Source organism: Schistocerca gregaria, chromosome X (assembly GCF_023897955.1).
Source record: "Schistocerca gregaria isolate iqSchGreg1 chromosome X, iqSchGreg1.2, whole genome shotgun sequence".
NCBI classification, from domain to species: domain Eukaryota; kingdom Metazoa; phylum Arthropoda; class Insecta; order Orthoptera; family Acrididae; genus Schistocerca; species Schistocerca gregaria.
The window spans coordinates 555,879,550-555,894,652 of NC_064931.1; the positions used below are offsets into that span (position 1 = coordinate 555,879,550).

At 35.9% G+C, this 15,103-nt stretch overlaps 1 protein-coding gene and 1 pseudogene across 5 annotated transcripts in view; one reads left to right on the forward strand and one right to left on the reverse strand.

Moving 5' to 3' along the window:
• LOC126298590 (cAMP-regulated phosphoprotein 21) overlaps window positions 1-15,103 on the reverse strand; it is a 1,220,135-nt gene that overhangs the window by 142,220 nt on the left and 1,062,812 nt on the right. For all 5 annotated transcript variants that reach the window (XM_049989965.1, XM_049989963.1, XM_049989964.1 and 2 more), the window contains one exon: window positions 10,911-11,062. In XM_049989965.1, coding sequence (XP_049845922.1) covers window positions 10,911-11,062 — 152 coding nt within the window. The remainder of the gene's footprint in view (window positions 1-10,910; window positions 11,063-15,103) is intronic.
• LOC126299857 (5S ribosomal RNA) lies at window positions 13,041-13,158 on the forward strand (annotated as a pseudogene).

A 15,103-nucleotide genomic window follows, 5' to 3' on the forward strand; every position in this document is an offset into this window, starting at 1 on the left:
CACAGCTTGATGTTTTGTGAGGTGATGATCAAAACTTCAGAAATATTTGTCACAGATGTCATATGGCACCAAGCCTAGTATAGTTAGTATAGTTTTGCAGATTTGTGTCACTCTATTGGCTTTTATTATAATGTGACTGCTTATTTTTCAAGATGTTAGACAACAATCAGAGGCAATCACCAGTAATTGTGGTATCCAAATTAAGCCATAACACTGTTCTTTTGTGTATATCACAACATCAATAACATCAGGAAAAGAATAGATTGCTATTCACCATAATGATAACAGTGTTTTTGTTGTGCCTGTCTGCAATTCAATGGGTCATCTTTATGGTGAGTAGGATTCTATCCTTTTCCTAACAACTAGTGGTATCAACCATTAAACCACAATAGTGTTATCTTACATAATTTAACAAGATATCTAACAATGATAACTCCAGGTTAGAACATCAACAATATCAGGGAAATGATAGATTGCTACTCACCATAAAGTCAACAGACTTTTTGTTGTGCCTGTCTGCAACTCAATGCGTCATCTTTATGATGAGTAGCAATCTATCCTTTTCGTAATATTGTTGTTCAGATGATATTTATTGATACTCTTTTAAGTAATGCAAATCACACAGTATATATTTGTTTACTTGTTTCAGACACTGGCAATTTCTCCATCTTGGTCAAACTGATTGACAATAGCAGAAGATTGTTTTAAAATGTCTTGTTTTACATATTTCAAAAGCTGAAGTACTTCAATGTTTGGTGAACTGTATATTATTTTGGCGTATCATTTAAGTGATTGGTGAACCTGTGGAGTCTAAATTCTTTTCATTTCAGATAGTCAAACTGTTCTCCACATATCCCAGTGACTATGTTGCTAATATTGTACTGGCATCAGTGTCCTTTTTTTTCAAATATTCCAAAAAAGGTTCCTTAAATCATTTAATTCAATTGTTAAAAAATACAAACTAATACATTCTGAAATTAAAAAAAAAAATTATAAAATGACTCTGACGAAGTAACTAGTTAAGAGAGATATCTACAGAACAACTTCACAATATTATGTATGAGGAAATTAACTAGTGTTTAATGAAATCTTTTAGTTATATATTTATGAACAAGAAACCCATATAAAAAGAGAAATTTTCTTTGATTATAAATTCATATTCACTTCTCTTGTCAGTGTCAAAAGGAAGGGAGAGGAAGATCCCATACATGCTGAAGATAGTACAGACAGACCTTCACCAGGGGTTAGTAAGAAACCATTTCAGAATTTTCCTTGGTCTAGTTATACTGTAATAACTATATGCTTCAAGAAAGCATGCATAAAGAAGTAAATGACAGGTAGCTAACAAATCAGAAATATATGGCCTCACATCACTGTTTATTTTGCAGGTTTCCTCTCATTAATACTCACACACATGATGAAATATAGGTGATTGTTTAATGAATTGTTGGGAACAGCTCAACTGTTTCCAATTCAAATGTCCACTACACTTCCTGAATTCAGTCCTGCTTTGCTTTTATATGTATGGATCAAACAGAATGCATCACTTTACTAGTAAGAGAACATTATCATTCTGAGGTGACAAAGTTAAAGGAATAGTTGTCAGCCAAATGAAACAAACAAATCTATTATCAGTTTTTTGATAAAAGTTTGTGATCCTATGTAAAAAGAGAGCCACTTCTGTAAGTTATTGACTCATGGGATGAGCAAAACCATTCCTACTTATACAATGGCCTGGTTGCCAATAAAACTGGGATATTGTCCTATTACATATATTTTTATCAGTACAACAGGCAAAGAATTACAGTCACACATGACAGAAGTGCCCTATTCTCATTGCACAGTAAATGGTAATCACAGGTAGAAGTGATGTAATTAATAAAATACTCTGCTGGATCTGCAACCAGTTGCTGGCTCTGTATTTTGAGAAAATGCTTTGATATATTTGCTCTGATACAAAATTATTGCCAGAGTGTGAGGTATTTAGCATGTTAATGATATTGCTTTTCCTAATGATATTTCCACTAAAAAATGTGACTGCGGCATCCTCTGAATTTATATGCTTTGACTGTTTTTATGATATATATCATGCTGGGAAATGCACTGGTTTTCTTCCGTTTTCTTACAAATTGTTGAGTGTTGGCGCCAAAATAGATGTTACTTTAATTTCACCCTTCTTTCACCACGTGATGTTTTGACTGTGTGATCTCTGGTTGGTTTCCCTTTTTAGCCACACTTTCTGATGATACTGCAGGGTGCTAGTTGGGTTTCATGTGGAGACTAGAAGTAATGCAAGTTTCCGGTTCAGTTGCATCAATTTGAAAAATATGTGGAATTAATCTGACTGCTAGAGAGAGGATGGTGGTATAGAACTGATGACTTGTTTATCTTCATCTTGCAGCTCAAAATGTTACTGATGAGCCTTATCTAAACCATTTCATTAGCACCAAGATTAAGGGCATTGATCTGTGACTGGCCACAGATTTTTTGGATAGTGGAATAATTGTGTCACTTACTGAGGTCACATGCTTCATCACAGTGGGAGTGCAATGACAATACTATCAGGTGGTGGGCACTGCCCACTATGACTTCATGTCATCAAAGTAAGTGTCTAAAACACTTTGAAGAGATGTTCAATGAAATGTATGCTGTGTAGGGGCAATTTCAAAATGGAAGTGCTTACTGAAGCTTTGATTCTGGTCTTCTCCTGAAATGCTTAATTTATTTTATCAACCTCGTTCCCTTACCAGTGTTCAACTTTTTCAAGATATTCCATGGTGATGTACAGAGTTTTGCCCTGCTTATCTGACCCTCAGTTTATAGTTAAGATAGTTAAGTAAGAGTCAATGAGCAATTGCATCAGAAGACAAGTTGATGTGTTGTGGACAGAATTGTTAAACAATGGAAAATCCAGGCTGGAATAATGACAATATTATGAAAATGATTGTTGCTACTAACTGTATAGGGGAGCTGCTGAGTCACAGAGAGGCACAACAAAAAGACTGTCAAATAAAGCTTTTGGCCAAACAGGCAACACACACACACACATGCACACACACACATACACACACACACACACAAATTCATTTCACACACACCCATGACAACAGTCTCTAGCTGCCGAGGCCAGTGTTATTCAGTCTTTTCAATAGTCTCCACAATAAAATGAAATTACAATTATTGTTGTCCACTGAGTTAGGTTCAGCCACAGGTACCATAATATTTAACATTACAGTTTGCCTTAACACAATTTGTTAGTTGACATATGAATGATGTGATAGCATAGAGGTGTCATAAGTGTGAAAGTACTGGGAAATAAACTATGAGCAAAAGGTGCCAACTGTGAGTACTACATTGAAATTCTGCTCCAAGCTCACCTAGGGTAACCTCATCTTGTTACTTTAGCTCCTCCCTGTCTTAAGCTGTCTGGGAAATGACAAGCTCATTCATCATGTGTTTTTCACTTTTATTGACAAAACATCACCATGTAATTGTAACAAGTAGATGACAGTTTTTGTCTGTTTGATTTTTATAGAATGTATCACAGTTTTGCTTAAGAATGATATATTTTATACATTACTGTCAACACTACTTGTCCTTTGTTTCGCATTCTAATCCCAATTTCTTCTCCTTTCATGTTATAAGAAGTTGAAATAGAACTTGGACTGCAACCATTGACTTGTTTAATTTTCTTTGTGGCTTCTGAGTCATATATTTTTGGTCTTTGCATAAGATTTCCTTGCATGGTTTGCATTTGCAATCTGAAACTATAAGTTATTCACAGCTTATGAACTTTCTTTGTGGATGTTTGTATTTTGTAATCAGTGTTATGTTGTCTTCTCGTTTGTGTTATTATGTGTCAGAGATGGTGAAAATGAAGGAAGACTTTTTTAAAGAATATAATATTAAAATAAATGTTATTTACCCATAAAGTTAATAGTGCCTGATGATGCTCAGTAAGCTAATAGCTTCTGTTGAATGCATTCTTTAGTTTGCAGTTCACTTAAGACAAAAAAACAAAAATAGATACGACAGCTCCTGAAGAAGAGAGTAGCCTGAATAATTTACCTTGCTCTTTATTTATAACATTACAGTTGCAGTCAGCGCAAATGGATATTATTCATAACCATAGTTTTGTTCCAAATCATTGTTACAGGAATGTGAACAAAACTCATGGACCTATACTATGTAATTTTGCTCCCAGTCTACATGGCAGCTCTCTGCATATCAACTGAGCAAACATAACCTGTCTGTCACTAGTCTAATGGAGAATTGGCAAAATTGTAGAATTCATTTGGCAACTATCTGATGTGATTTTCTTCATGCAGTGGTTCATGTTTAGCCTGGTAAATTCACTAAATATTTTCTTGTCATTTAGATTAAACATTCTGAATGATTCTCACTTAAAGGATGACATGAAGGTAACAAATTTATATTTTTGAGTCCAGGTAGCTTCTTCAACCAGAAACTGCAGCTTACTCTGCCATAAATATTGTTAATTCTCCAACTCAGCCATCATTGGGATGACAAGGGAGTAATTTTGGCAACAGTTGTAGGCTAGTTTTGTGGTAAAGTGTTGGCTCTTTAAGGGAAAGCCCATGTTAATTTTCAGTTCTAATCTCACTGGAGACAAGGGTTTTACCTCTTCTGTGAAAGAGCCACTAGCAGCCAGATCAACAAGCAGTAAAGAAATCTTAAGGCAGCTTCTCCCCCATGAGTTTTGTCACTACCCTGATTCTGTAACCTGTACTTCTAATGGGGAAAATTTTGAAAAGTTGCACACTTGTTAATGCCTGCTTTTTCTGCTTGTGTCAGTTTTACTGACTTAATTGATGCACTGAATAATTTGTTAACTGGACCACATCATCCTACTCATACTGTCCCTGCTACTACATTTTCAGACTTTTGTGGTAGTCCTTTCTGTAATGCTACTTCAATATGATTGTGGAATGAACATAAACACAGACCATTTTGAGGATAAAAGTGGATATTATGCTGTTAATTCTTGACAGTTTAGAGTAGTTTGTTGTATTAGAAATTACTTTTTTCATAGCACTGTTATGATAAGTTTTAAATCATTTGTATTACTACAGTACATACTAAAGAGTGTTTTTTCATTAGCTTGTGAACACAACAGATAAGCACAAGAGATAAATTAATCAACAGCGATATAGTCTCTCACATGATCCCAAACAACCTGACAATATTCAGATAGTTTTTTGACTTCATGGTTGTACACAATATGTTGGTAGCACTTCATTTCCTTGCATGTAATGGTATATCAGAGGCAGGATAATATTAAGATGAAGAGTCTAATGAATTCTGTTACTGACTGTATACTCATTCACATCAATAGCACTCCATCTTCAGGCCACAAGTGGCCCAGCAGGACCATCCGACTGCCGTGTCATCCTCAGATGAGGATGCGGATAGGAGGGGCATGGGGTCAGCACACCGCTCTCCCGGTCGTTATGATGGTTTTCTTTGACCGGAGCCACTACTATTCGGTCGAGTAGCTCCTCAATTGGCATCACAAGGCTGAGTGCACACCGAAAACTGGCAACAGAGCATGGCAGCTGGATGCTCACCCATCCAAGTGCTGGCCACACCCGACAGCACTTAACTTCAGTGATCTCACGGGAACCGGTGTATCCACTGCGGCAAGGCTGTTGCCTCATTCACGTCAATAGCATATAACAAATTCTTATCTTACCTACTAGTACTGTGGTTTCTTTATCAGAATTAACAATATACCCCAATTCAAATGCCAAATGGATCCATATTAGTATAACACCTATCACACAGTAGCTTACTGCCACTCAAGGAAGAAATGACAATTTCAGTAATGCTCTAATCATCTCACTTTTATCTTACTACTAAGAGCTGAACTATAGAAAATATAACCCTAGGGTTTACTTAATACTGGCAAATATTACCTACATGAACTCCATAATACGCACAATTTTTGCAATCATTAGTTAATCTATAAACACATGATTGTCTATAACGTATTCTGTAACTAGTGCTCTACATTCTGTGTAGATAAGAAATTGAATGGCACTTATCACAAAAAGTTAATGCTATGTTAACAATTCCACAGACATGAAAATAGAAGATACAAACATATCAATATTCATAACACTGCCTATAGCCAGTGAGGGAATCTTTGGCAGGGAATTCAAATTTTTTACAGGCCTGTCATGTGAAATTCTGTAACAGTCAATATAAGGCTATCTGATGGCTGATTCTCTCTCAGTTACTTCTATCTGGTTTGCCTCTACCATTGAACTACAACTGCCACTACTGATTACCTGGATTGAGATAGCCTTGTATTGGACAGTTCTTCAGATGAGTGTGTGGTTTACACCACCACATGACTTAGGGTGGAACTCTGCTTAACATTGTAATTCTCATATGCATGCATAATGAAGCAGTAGTGCTTGAAATCATCATACCAGTTTTTATCAGGAACTATTACTCACATTATTTTTATCAAGAACTTTTTTTTTTTTTTTTTTTTTTTTTTTTTTTTTTTTTTTTTTTTTTTGCTAATAGATAATTTTAAGGTGTTGTAACAGAAGTTTATTTCTATTCAGCAAAAGAGGATGACCCTAAAGTGCTGATTACAGTACTGGCAATTGATTCTCCAGGCATTACAATGTATGCAAAATTTCTCAGCCTCAAGCAGAACAGCTAACCCAGCAATAGGAATCAATTACATGCTTAGCTAGTTCCATGCTGTCACCCATCATGGTATTTCGGCCATTCAATGAGGATCATGAAAACTGGAAAGTATTTGAAAAGCATCTTACACAGCACTTTTTGACAAGTGATATTAAATATCCAAATTTTAAATTGGTCTTTTTTCTGTCTACAAATCTACAGTTATATTAATTGGTTCAAAAGTTAGCCCTCTTGTCTAGTCTATCTGTGTTACTGTTGTCTAACATGTTCTCATAATTACCCTACCGTTATTCCAACAAAATCCATGTGCTAGTGGCAATGCTGCAATTCTTATGGCAACACAAGTTAGATGCCAAGTTATGCATGTTGAATTGCTGATTGAGTAAGAAGTCAAAATTTCTGTATGTGTGTGTTTGTGTTTGTGTGTGTGTGTGTGTGTGTGTGTGTGTGTGTGTGTGTGTGAGTGTGTGTGTGTGTGTTTAGTCAACCACATTAAGAGAGTTTAACATATAGCATAGTGACTCACTTATCCTTGGACAAGGATGTCCACATGCAAGCCATAAGACAGTCTGACAATTCTCTGGCTGAAGCAATGTGAATTTGTGTGCATATAAAATATCAAAAGCTTATAGCTAATTTTGACATTCCACATGCTTCACACAGCCATTGTGATAGAGTGTAGCTGTTTACCATAATAGACTCTATAGTAGTGAACAAGTTCCTTTCATGGTGGTCAAGTGGTCTCATTCTCTGAGGATGAGGATTAGTAGCACACATCATTCATGGTGATACACTTTATTTCCATGTTGCTCAAAATGTTCTTTCTTGCATCCCGGATGGGAATGACAACATTATTAAGAAGAGTTTTATAAGTGGTTATACAGATGTCACATCACTGAAGTATGCCTAAGCACACACACCAGGCACTGGGCATAAGCTGATTCAAATTAATAACATATCATGTAGTGATTATGTACTGGAAACAAGAAAAACTTTGTTAAATGGAAAAGTGCAAGGCATTTCAGAGACATCCTTTTTTACTGGCACGTCATTATCAGTCATTTACCAGTCTATACACTTTAGTGTGAGCAGTCTTTCACTCAGCAAGGTGCTGTCAAAGTTGTAGGCATACGGCCACTATGAGGTGTCACTTTTAGGTCATGTGCAAATGACAGTCACTTATAATTAGATGCCAGGGACGCTTTCATTTTTGACTGTGATGGGTCTGTTGGTTGAAAACATTTTTGGCCATGACACATCTTCTGTATCTGGGTTTTTGTTACATCATGTAGTGCACTACATCAGCTTGTGAGTACCCTGTGAAGTCATTGATACACCTTCTTGCAACTTACAGTGCCATTTGGTTTGTGAAGGTAGTTGATTTTCAGGATTAAATTGCCTTAAAGCCAACACCAAGTTCAAGATTTAGCAAAGCTTGTCCCAATTTGTGGGCCATTAAGGTGGTGGCAAAGTCTGAACTCAACATATAAGAACAAGAAAAGATTTTATCCCTCATTTCCTACTGTCAGTGGCCTTAACTGTTAGAATACGGGGTCTCTCTTTTGTTTTATGGAGACTTTCAGCAAACCATTCATGTTCAATCAGACATTGATTCTTATCATTTGCTTCATCCAGGTGAACATTTTTCAAAAATTTTAGAATGAAAACACTTCTCTAAAACCAATCTAGTGGAGGCATATTTTCAGTTGCCTCTTGATGAAGAACCATGGAAGATTTTAGTCTTTAATATATCTTTCATACTGTATCAGTGTACCAAGTTGCCTTCCAACATGGCTAGTAGCCCCAATATATTCAACATGTTTCTTGAACAGACTGTTGCATAGATTCCATACTGTCTGAATTATTTTGACAATATTCTGGTCACTGGTTGCATGACACTAGAACATTTGCACAATTTATGTCTCGTTTTTGCAACCCTTGCACAGAAAAGCCTTACATGCAACTTTTCGTTATGTGCCTTCTTTGAGCCAGTTAAAATATGTCCTGAGCAAAGAGAGACTTCAGACCACCAAAGAATATGCTATTCAGAATATGCCCATGCCCAAACTCACAAAAGGACCCTCAAACAGATCCAAAACAAGTAAGTTACTAACCACAATTTATTCCTCAGGTAGCTTTCATAGCCTGCCCTCTAAATCATCACCATAAAAAGAAAGCCCCCTTTCAGTGTTCAGAAGAGTGCCCTGTGGCTTTTCAGAAATTAAAATCAACCCTCCGAACAGTATGCTGCCTTGTGACTTGCCAATTCCACTTGTCATTTGTATTGGCAACAGATGCATCCCCACACAGCACTGAAGCTGTTCTTTCTCATAATTTAGATGATGATATGGAAAGGCTAATCATATTTAAATCAAAGACACTTACTCCAGATCAAGAAAATTACCCATAGTTAAAAAAAAAGAAGGTATGCCCATAATATTTGGTGTTTATAAATTTCATATATTTTTTATGTTCAAAATTTGGTCTTATTACCAAGCGAAAAACACTCTTCTTACTTTTTTGTTCTGAGGAAAATCTGCCTTCAGTGATGGACCCTCTATTTGGCCAGTTTCCAAAACTCCATTCCCTGTCACCTTCCTGCTCATTGTTCATATGTGGATGCACTTTCTCACCTTGTGGACGGTCCATTTCCTCAGTTTGACCATAAGGAGACTGGTTTCAAATAGACAGAGAACTGGAACAATTGCTTGATAAGTTTCTTACAGATTCCCAGGACGTTGTTTCAGTATCCAGGTGTGACCTGTTTCTTAAACAAAACTTCAAATTTGTCCATTGAGGTTGGACTACCAAGTTCTCCAGTTCAGAATTCACAGCCCTTTGACTTGTTTTTCATTGGTGGCACCAAATTTAGTTTCAGAAAGGTGTAGTGCTCCTCACACAAGCTGATGAATGGGGGCGGTTGGTGATGCAACTTCGGATGCTCTAAATCCTTCCTCAAGTCTACTATGGGATTTTCAGAATGAAGCAACTGGCATGCCACTACATCAGCTGACTTTGTATTTATGACAGTGTTGCATGTGTGGTTTGAGAGTATGCTGATTTTCAGGCGCACTATCCCACCCCACCACAGTTGTTTTCTCCATGTCCACTGCTGATGTAGCCTTGGGACCAGTTTCATGATGACTTCACAGGCACTTCCTTGGGGTGCATATGGTTAATCATCATGGACTCTTTCTCCCACTTCCAGTATGAAGCCTGCCTCTGACAACATAGCCCACATCTGACTATGGTGCCAGTGGCATAAAAGCTAGTGATATCACATGCCAGTCATGTGAACTTCCATAGTGGACAGATATATGACCATGTAGTGGATGACTTCCTCTACCAGTGAACTATAATGACCATTGCTGTTTACCTAGAACAATTAGCCATATGCTGTACAGTGTTTCAGTTGATGTACATGCAGTTTCCAGCACAAAATAACTTAAGTGGTCTTAAGTGGAACTGGGATTAATATTACAGTTTCCATATATGTGCAGAACCAAGTAGTGCTTGGTCTCATGTAATAAATTTCTGTTACCTATTACCTATAATATTTATAGCAAGACTATTATTATTATTTGGTTTATGGACTAGCACACAACTTTCATTTGTTGTTACAGAAGTTTACTTGTGTTAAATAACGGTGGATGGTCCTAAAGTGAGGATTACAAAACTATGAATTTTTGGTAATGATGTGTATGAGTCTTTTATGAAATATTTAGGACAGTACATCCTCTGAGCTTTCAAGGCAAAAATTTGATCTTCATTCTATATTTACATGCCATATTCAGATTGCCAGAAATTTTAGTCCCTCATATTTTTGTTGAGATTTATTCCACTGAAGTTCTCATTTGAAGAATGGACTTGCCTTGGTACTACTGTCTCAGAGTTTGATATTTCAAATTTGTTTCACTTTGTTTTGTTCAAACAAATTACCATTACGTGGGTGCAACTATTTATTTGTTTCTATTTTTTTGCAAATTATTGTATCAGTTCTGAAAAAACAATAAACCACAATATCTAAAAAACTATATCTAGAATGATGCGTCCTAAAGTCAGAACTACTATAAAAACATGTAGATATTAAGAACAGTGACTGAAATTATGTTTAATTTATAATTAATATGTTATTAGCTTAAAATCATATATATATCTATGCAGTTACAGCAGTCAATATGACAACAAAGTAGCTTCTTTTCACACAGTGGATACATGGTACTCACATTTACTGGTGAAGCAACTGAAGTGAATTGTGCAGCTGGAGTGGCTGTTGGAGAAGGTGTTGCTGACAGTGTTGCATCGGAGCGCTGTGACTGTGACTTGTAACCTGAACTTGATGGGCTTAGGCGAGAAGACATACTACTGCTTCCTGAATCTGAAAGTGTTTCAAATAATTCATTATAACTAAAATTTTTGTGCTGCACTGTTGATGTAATTAATAAAATGGACATGATATTACGAAAGTTAAAAACAGATCAAATAACATATGCATATACTCAAGTAAGTTCTGATAAAATTACATTACTTTCTTTTTATATAAATACCCTACTAATCAGCTAAGTGTAAGTGGGGCATTATTTATGAATATCTTTTCTATGTCATATGTCCTGAAATCTTATCCAACATTGTAACCATTAGCATTTCAGCGATGTTGAGGGAGGTAATGAATAAGATTCATGTTACCTTCATCATATTCCAAACAGTTTACAGATTTTGATAATTATTCTTAATGTAACATGCCTGTAATATAACAAAATAGCAATTATTTCATGATTCTGAAACTACTTCATCATGTGATCTACTGTGTATGATATAACAGTCTACTAAAAGTTTAGCAGTCTACTAAAAGTTTATCACACTGTGGAGAATACTTTCAATACATGCATAGGTGTTCAATTTGTACCTCAATGGACTTAAGTTTCTTACGTATTTCTAAAATTATAGTGTTTCTGTTTCTTGTTGACCCGTCTGATATACAGACACTTAAATTTGCAAATTACATCTCACTGTTATTGAAATGAAGTTTTAGCCACCATTCTGTATAAGCCACATTCATTTTAGAAGTGTTTCAAATATATCACTTTATCAGCATGGTGATTTTTCAAGAATTTCCTTGTTATTCTTGTTGATTGTTGGTCTGTCTTTGCGATATACTAGAATAATATTTCAATATTCAGTGTTAAAGTAAAAGTGACTGGAGAGAGCTGGTTAATCACCAGTATGCTCCATTCAGTTGATTGTCTGTCAATTACACAGATGTGTACGGCATCGAAAAGGTATAAAAAGATACCCTGTAATTCAAAACAAGGCCACAAGGAACAATTTGTGGCACAAAGCTTTGTAATTAAATCTTCGATGAACTTGCCCTTTTGATGAAACTAGATTTTTTGAAATGAAAGATGTTGTTTACTACATAAAAAGGAAATTTAAGTTGTGAAACTGGTGAGGTAGTTAGGTACTTATTTCTTATATTGTTGTGTTGTAGTCTTTAGTCTGAAGACTGCTTTAATGCAGCTCTCCTAGCTACTCTATATTGTGCAAGACTCTTCATTTCCGAATAACTACTGCAACCTACATCCTCCTCAATATGTTCACTGTACTCATTCCTAAGTCTCCCTCTACAAATTTTATCCCCCACACTTCTCTCCAGTACTAAATTGGCAATCCCTTGATGTCTCAGAATGTGTCGTATCAATCAATCCCTTCGTTTAGTCAAGTTGTGTCATGAATTCTATTCAGCGCATCCTCATTATTTACATGAGGTATCCATCTAATCTTCAGCATTCTATTGTAGCACTACATTTCAAACGTTTCTGTTCTCTTCTTGTCTAAAAATGTTTCTTGTCTATGTTTCCCTTCTACACATGGTGGTGCTCCACACAAGTACCTGCAAAAAAGACTTCCCAACATTTAAATCTATGTTCAGTGTTAAAAATTTCTCTTCTTCAGAAATTATTTTCTTGCAATTGCCAGTCTACATTTTATATCCTCTCTACTTTGGCCATCATCAGTTATTTTGCTGCCCAAATAGCAAAATCGTCTGCTACTTTAAGTATCTTATTTTCTAATCTAAATCCCTAAGAATCACTGTCAATATTACTCACTGTCATTACTGAAATCAGTGTTTTTTTTTTTTTTTTTTTTTTTTTTTTTTTTTTTTTTTTTTTTTTTTTTTTTTTTTTTTGCGTCACATGGTTTACGTCACACAACTTTCAATGCACAATAGTGTCCACTGTAAAATGACTTTAGAATATTATATGTTTATGCTGTGATTAGAATGTTTAAGGAGGGGAATAAATGTTTCACATTAAACATTAATGTAGTAAATTACATTTTCTATATGCTGTTAACCTGGCAATGGCCTTACCGCAGTGGTTACACCGGTTCCCGTGAGATCACCGAAGTTAAGCACTGTCGGGCGTGGTCGGCACTTGGATGGGTTATCATCCAGGTCGCCACGCACTGTTGCCATTTTTCGGGGTGCACTCAGCCTTGTGATGCCAATTGAGGAGCTATTCAACTGAATAGTAGTGGCTTCGGTCAAGAATACCATCATAACAATCGGGAGAGCAGTGTGCTGACCCTACGACCCTCCTATCCGACACGGTGGTCGGATTGTCCCAATGGGCCACTTGTGGCCTGTAGACGAAGTGGTTTATATGTTTTTGTTCGCTACTGCTGCCTGGTGGCTGAACATGTTTACTTTATGATGTACTGCACAGTGGGAACCAGTTTGGATTCTGATGTTGACTAAGATGCTTTACACTCTGACTAGATACTATGTGTCCATTAGATTTGTCCCATCCTTTTAATGTTACTTCTCTTTACAACAGATTTGCTCAGAAAACGGTGTTAAAGTAAAATGTGTAATCAAGAGCAATAATAATACTAAAATATAGCAACCATGACAAGAGTGTATTATTGAGCCAAACATGGTTGCAGACTGGCTAAAAGATTTTTTGTCTAAACTAATGAAATTTGTTAATTGTTTCAACTTTTATTATCAATATTCTTCTTAAAGTGATACTGGCCCAGAACAGAAAGAACTGACTATGACATTTGTTATGAAAAGTTGTATCTGCTAGAACTAGTATTTTTCTTCATAGCTAAGTTTAACTCAAAAAAATTAAAACCATCATACAGTCTGGTAGACAAATTCATCAAAAACAATAAATATTGTAGGTACTACAGAGGTTAATATCACATTTGATTAATACATGTAATGTGAAACAACACTGAAAATGTTTATTTCTATATTAATTTCTTTACACAATGATTACGTATGTTCATCTTGTGGTGCAATTTTATGCAATGGAAACTTTCATTCTGAAAAATGAATTGCTTCACAGTAATATTCCACATGACATTATAAAGCTGAATATATGTCACCTAGATTCATTAACCTATCAACTCATTATCCATTTCATAACAGAAATAGTATTGATGTTTCCCAAACTCTTATTGCTTTCTAGTATGGCAATAAAAACAGTTTCTCCAAATATTTTATCATGTACAATTTTAGAAATGTTATAATTAGTGTTTGAAAGCAAAGAATGTGAAGAGAAAAACATTACAAATATAAAGCTTCTGACAAAGCAATCTCCCCGATGCCTGCCTAAGGTGGGGTTAATACAGACAATCTTTGCTTCCAGCTGTTTGACTCTGACTGTAGAATTGTAAACATGTGCTTGTAGCTTTTGCAGTGTTATTAGCAATAAAGTGTCTTTTGTCAACCATCTTTTCAGGTATATGTAATTCTTTTAATTTCCCTGTGGCTGTAGCTATAGTGGTGACCCCGGAGCACAGTGTATTTGTTACCTTGTAAAACAATGATCATGAGTGCAATCTGCAAAGCGTTTTCACATGCTCAGATGCAAGTCTAATAAATGAAAATGCAATTATGATGTATTGTGTGACCAACATTTTCAATGGTATTGGTGGCTGTGAACAATACCCTAAACAACAAGACTTATTCAGTGATTTTGTGCCACACAGTCATAGTGCACTGGAGCAACAAAACTTTATTCCAGCAGTTTCTTACGACAGACACTCACACACATTATCATGTTCCATTTGCACTAGTCACTGGATATGCCAGCCCATTTTAATTATGCAGCCCCACAAGGTTTCATTTACCAAGCTTGTGCATGTGAAATATTTTTAAGTGCTTTATCTGAAAACTACCTTGAGCAGTTAAACAGAAAACCGACTCGTGGCGATAACATATTAGACCTTCTGGTGACAAACAGACCCGAACTATTTGAATCAGTTAATGCAGAACAGGGAATCAGCGATCATAAAGCGGTTACTGCATCGATGATTTCAGCCGTAAATAGAAATATTAAAAAAGGTAGGAAGATTTTTCTGTTTAGCAAAAGTGACAAAAAGCAGATTTCAGAGTACTTGGTGGCTCAAC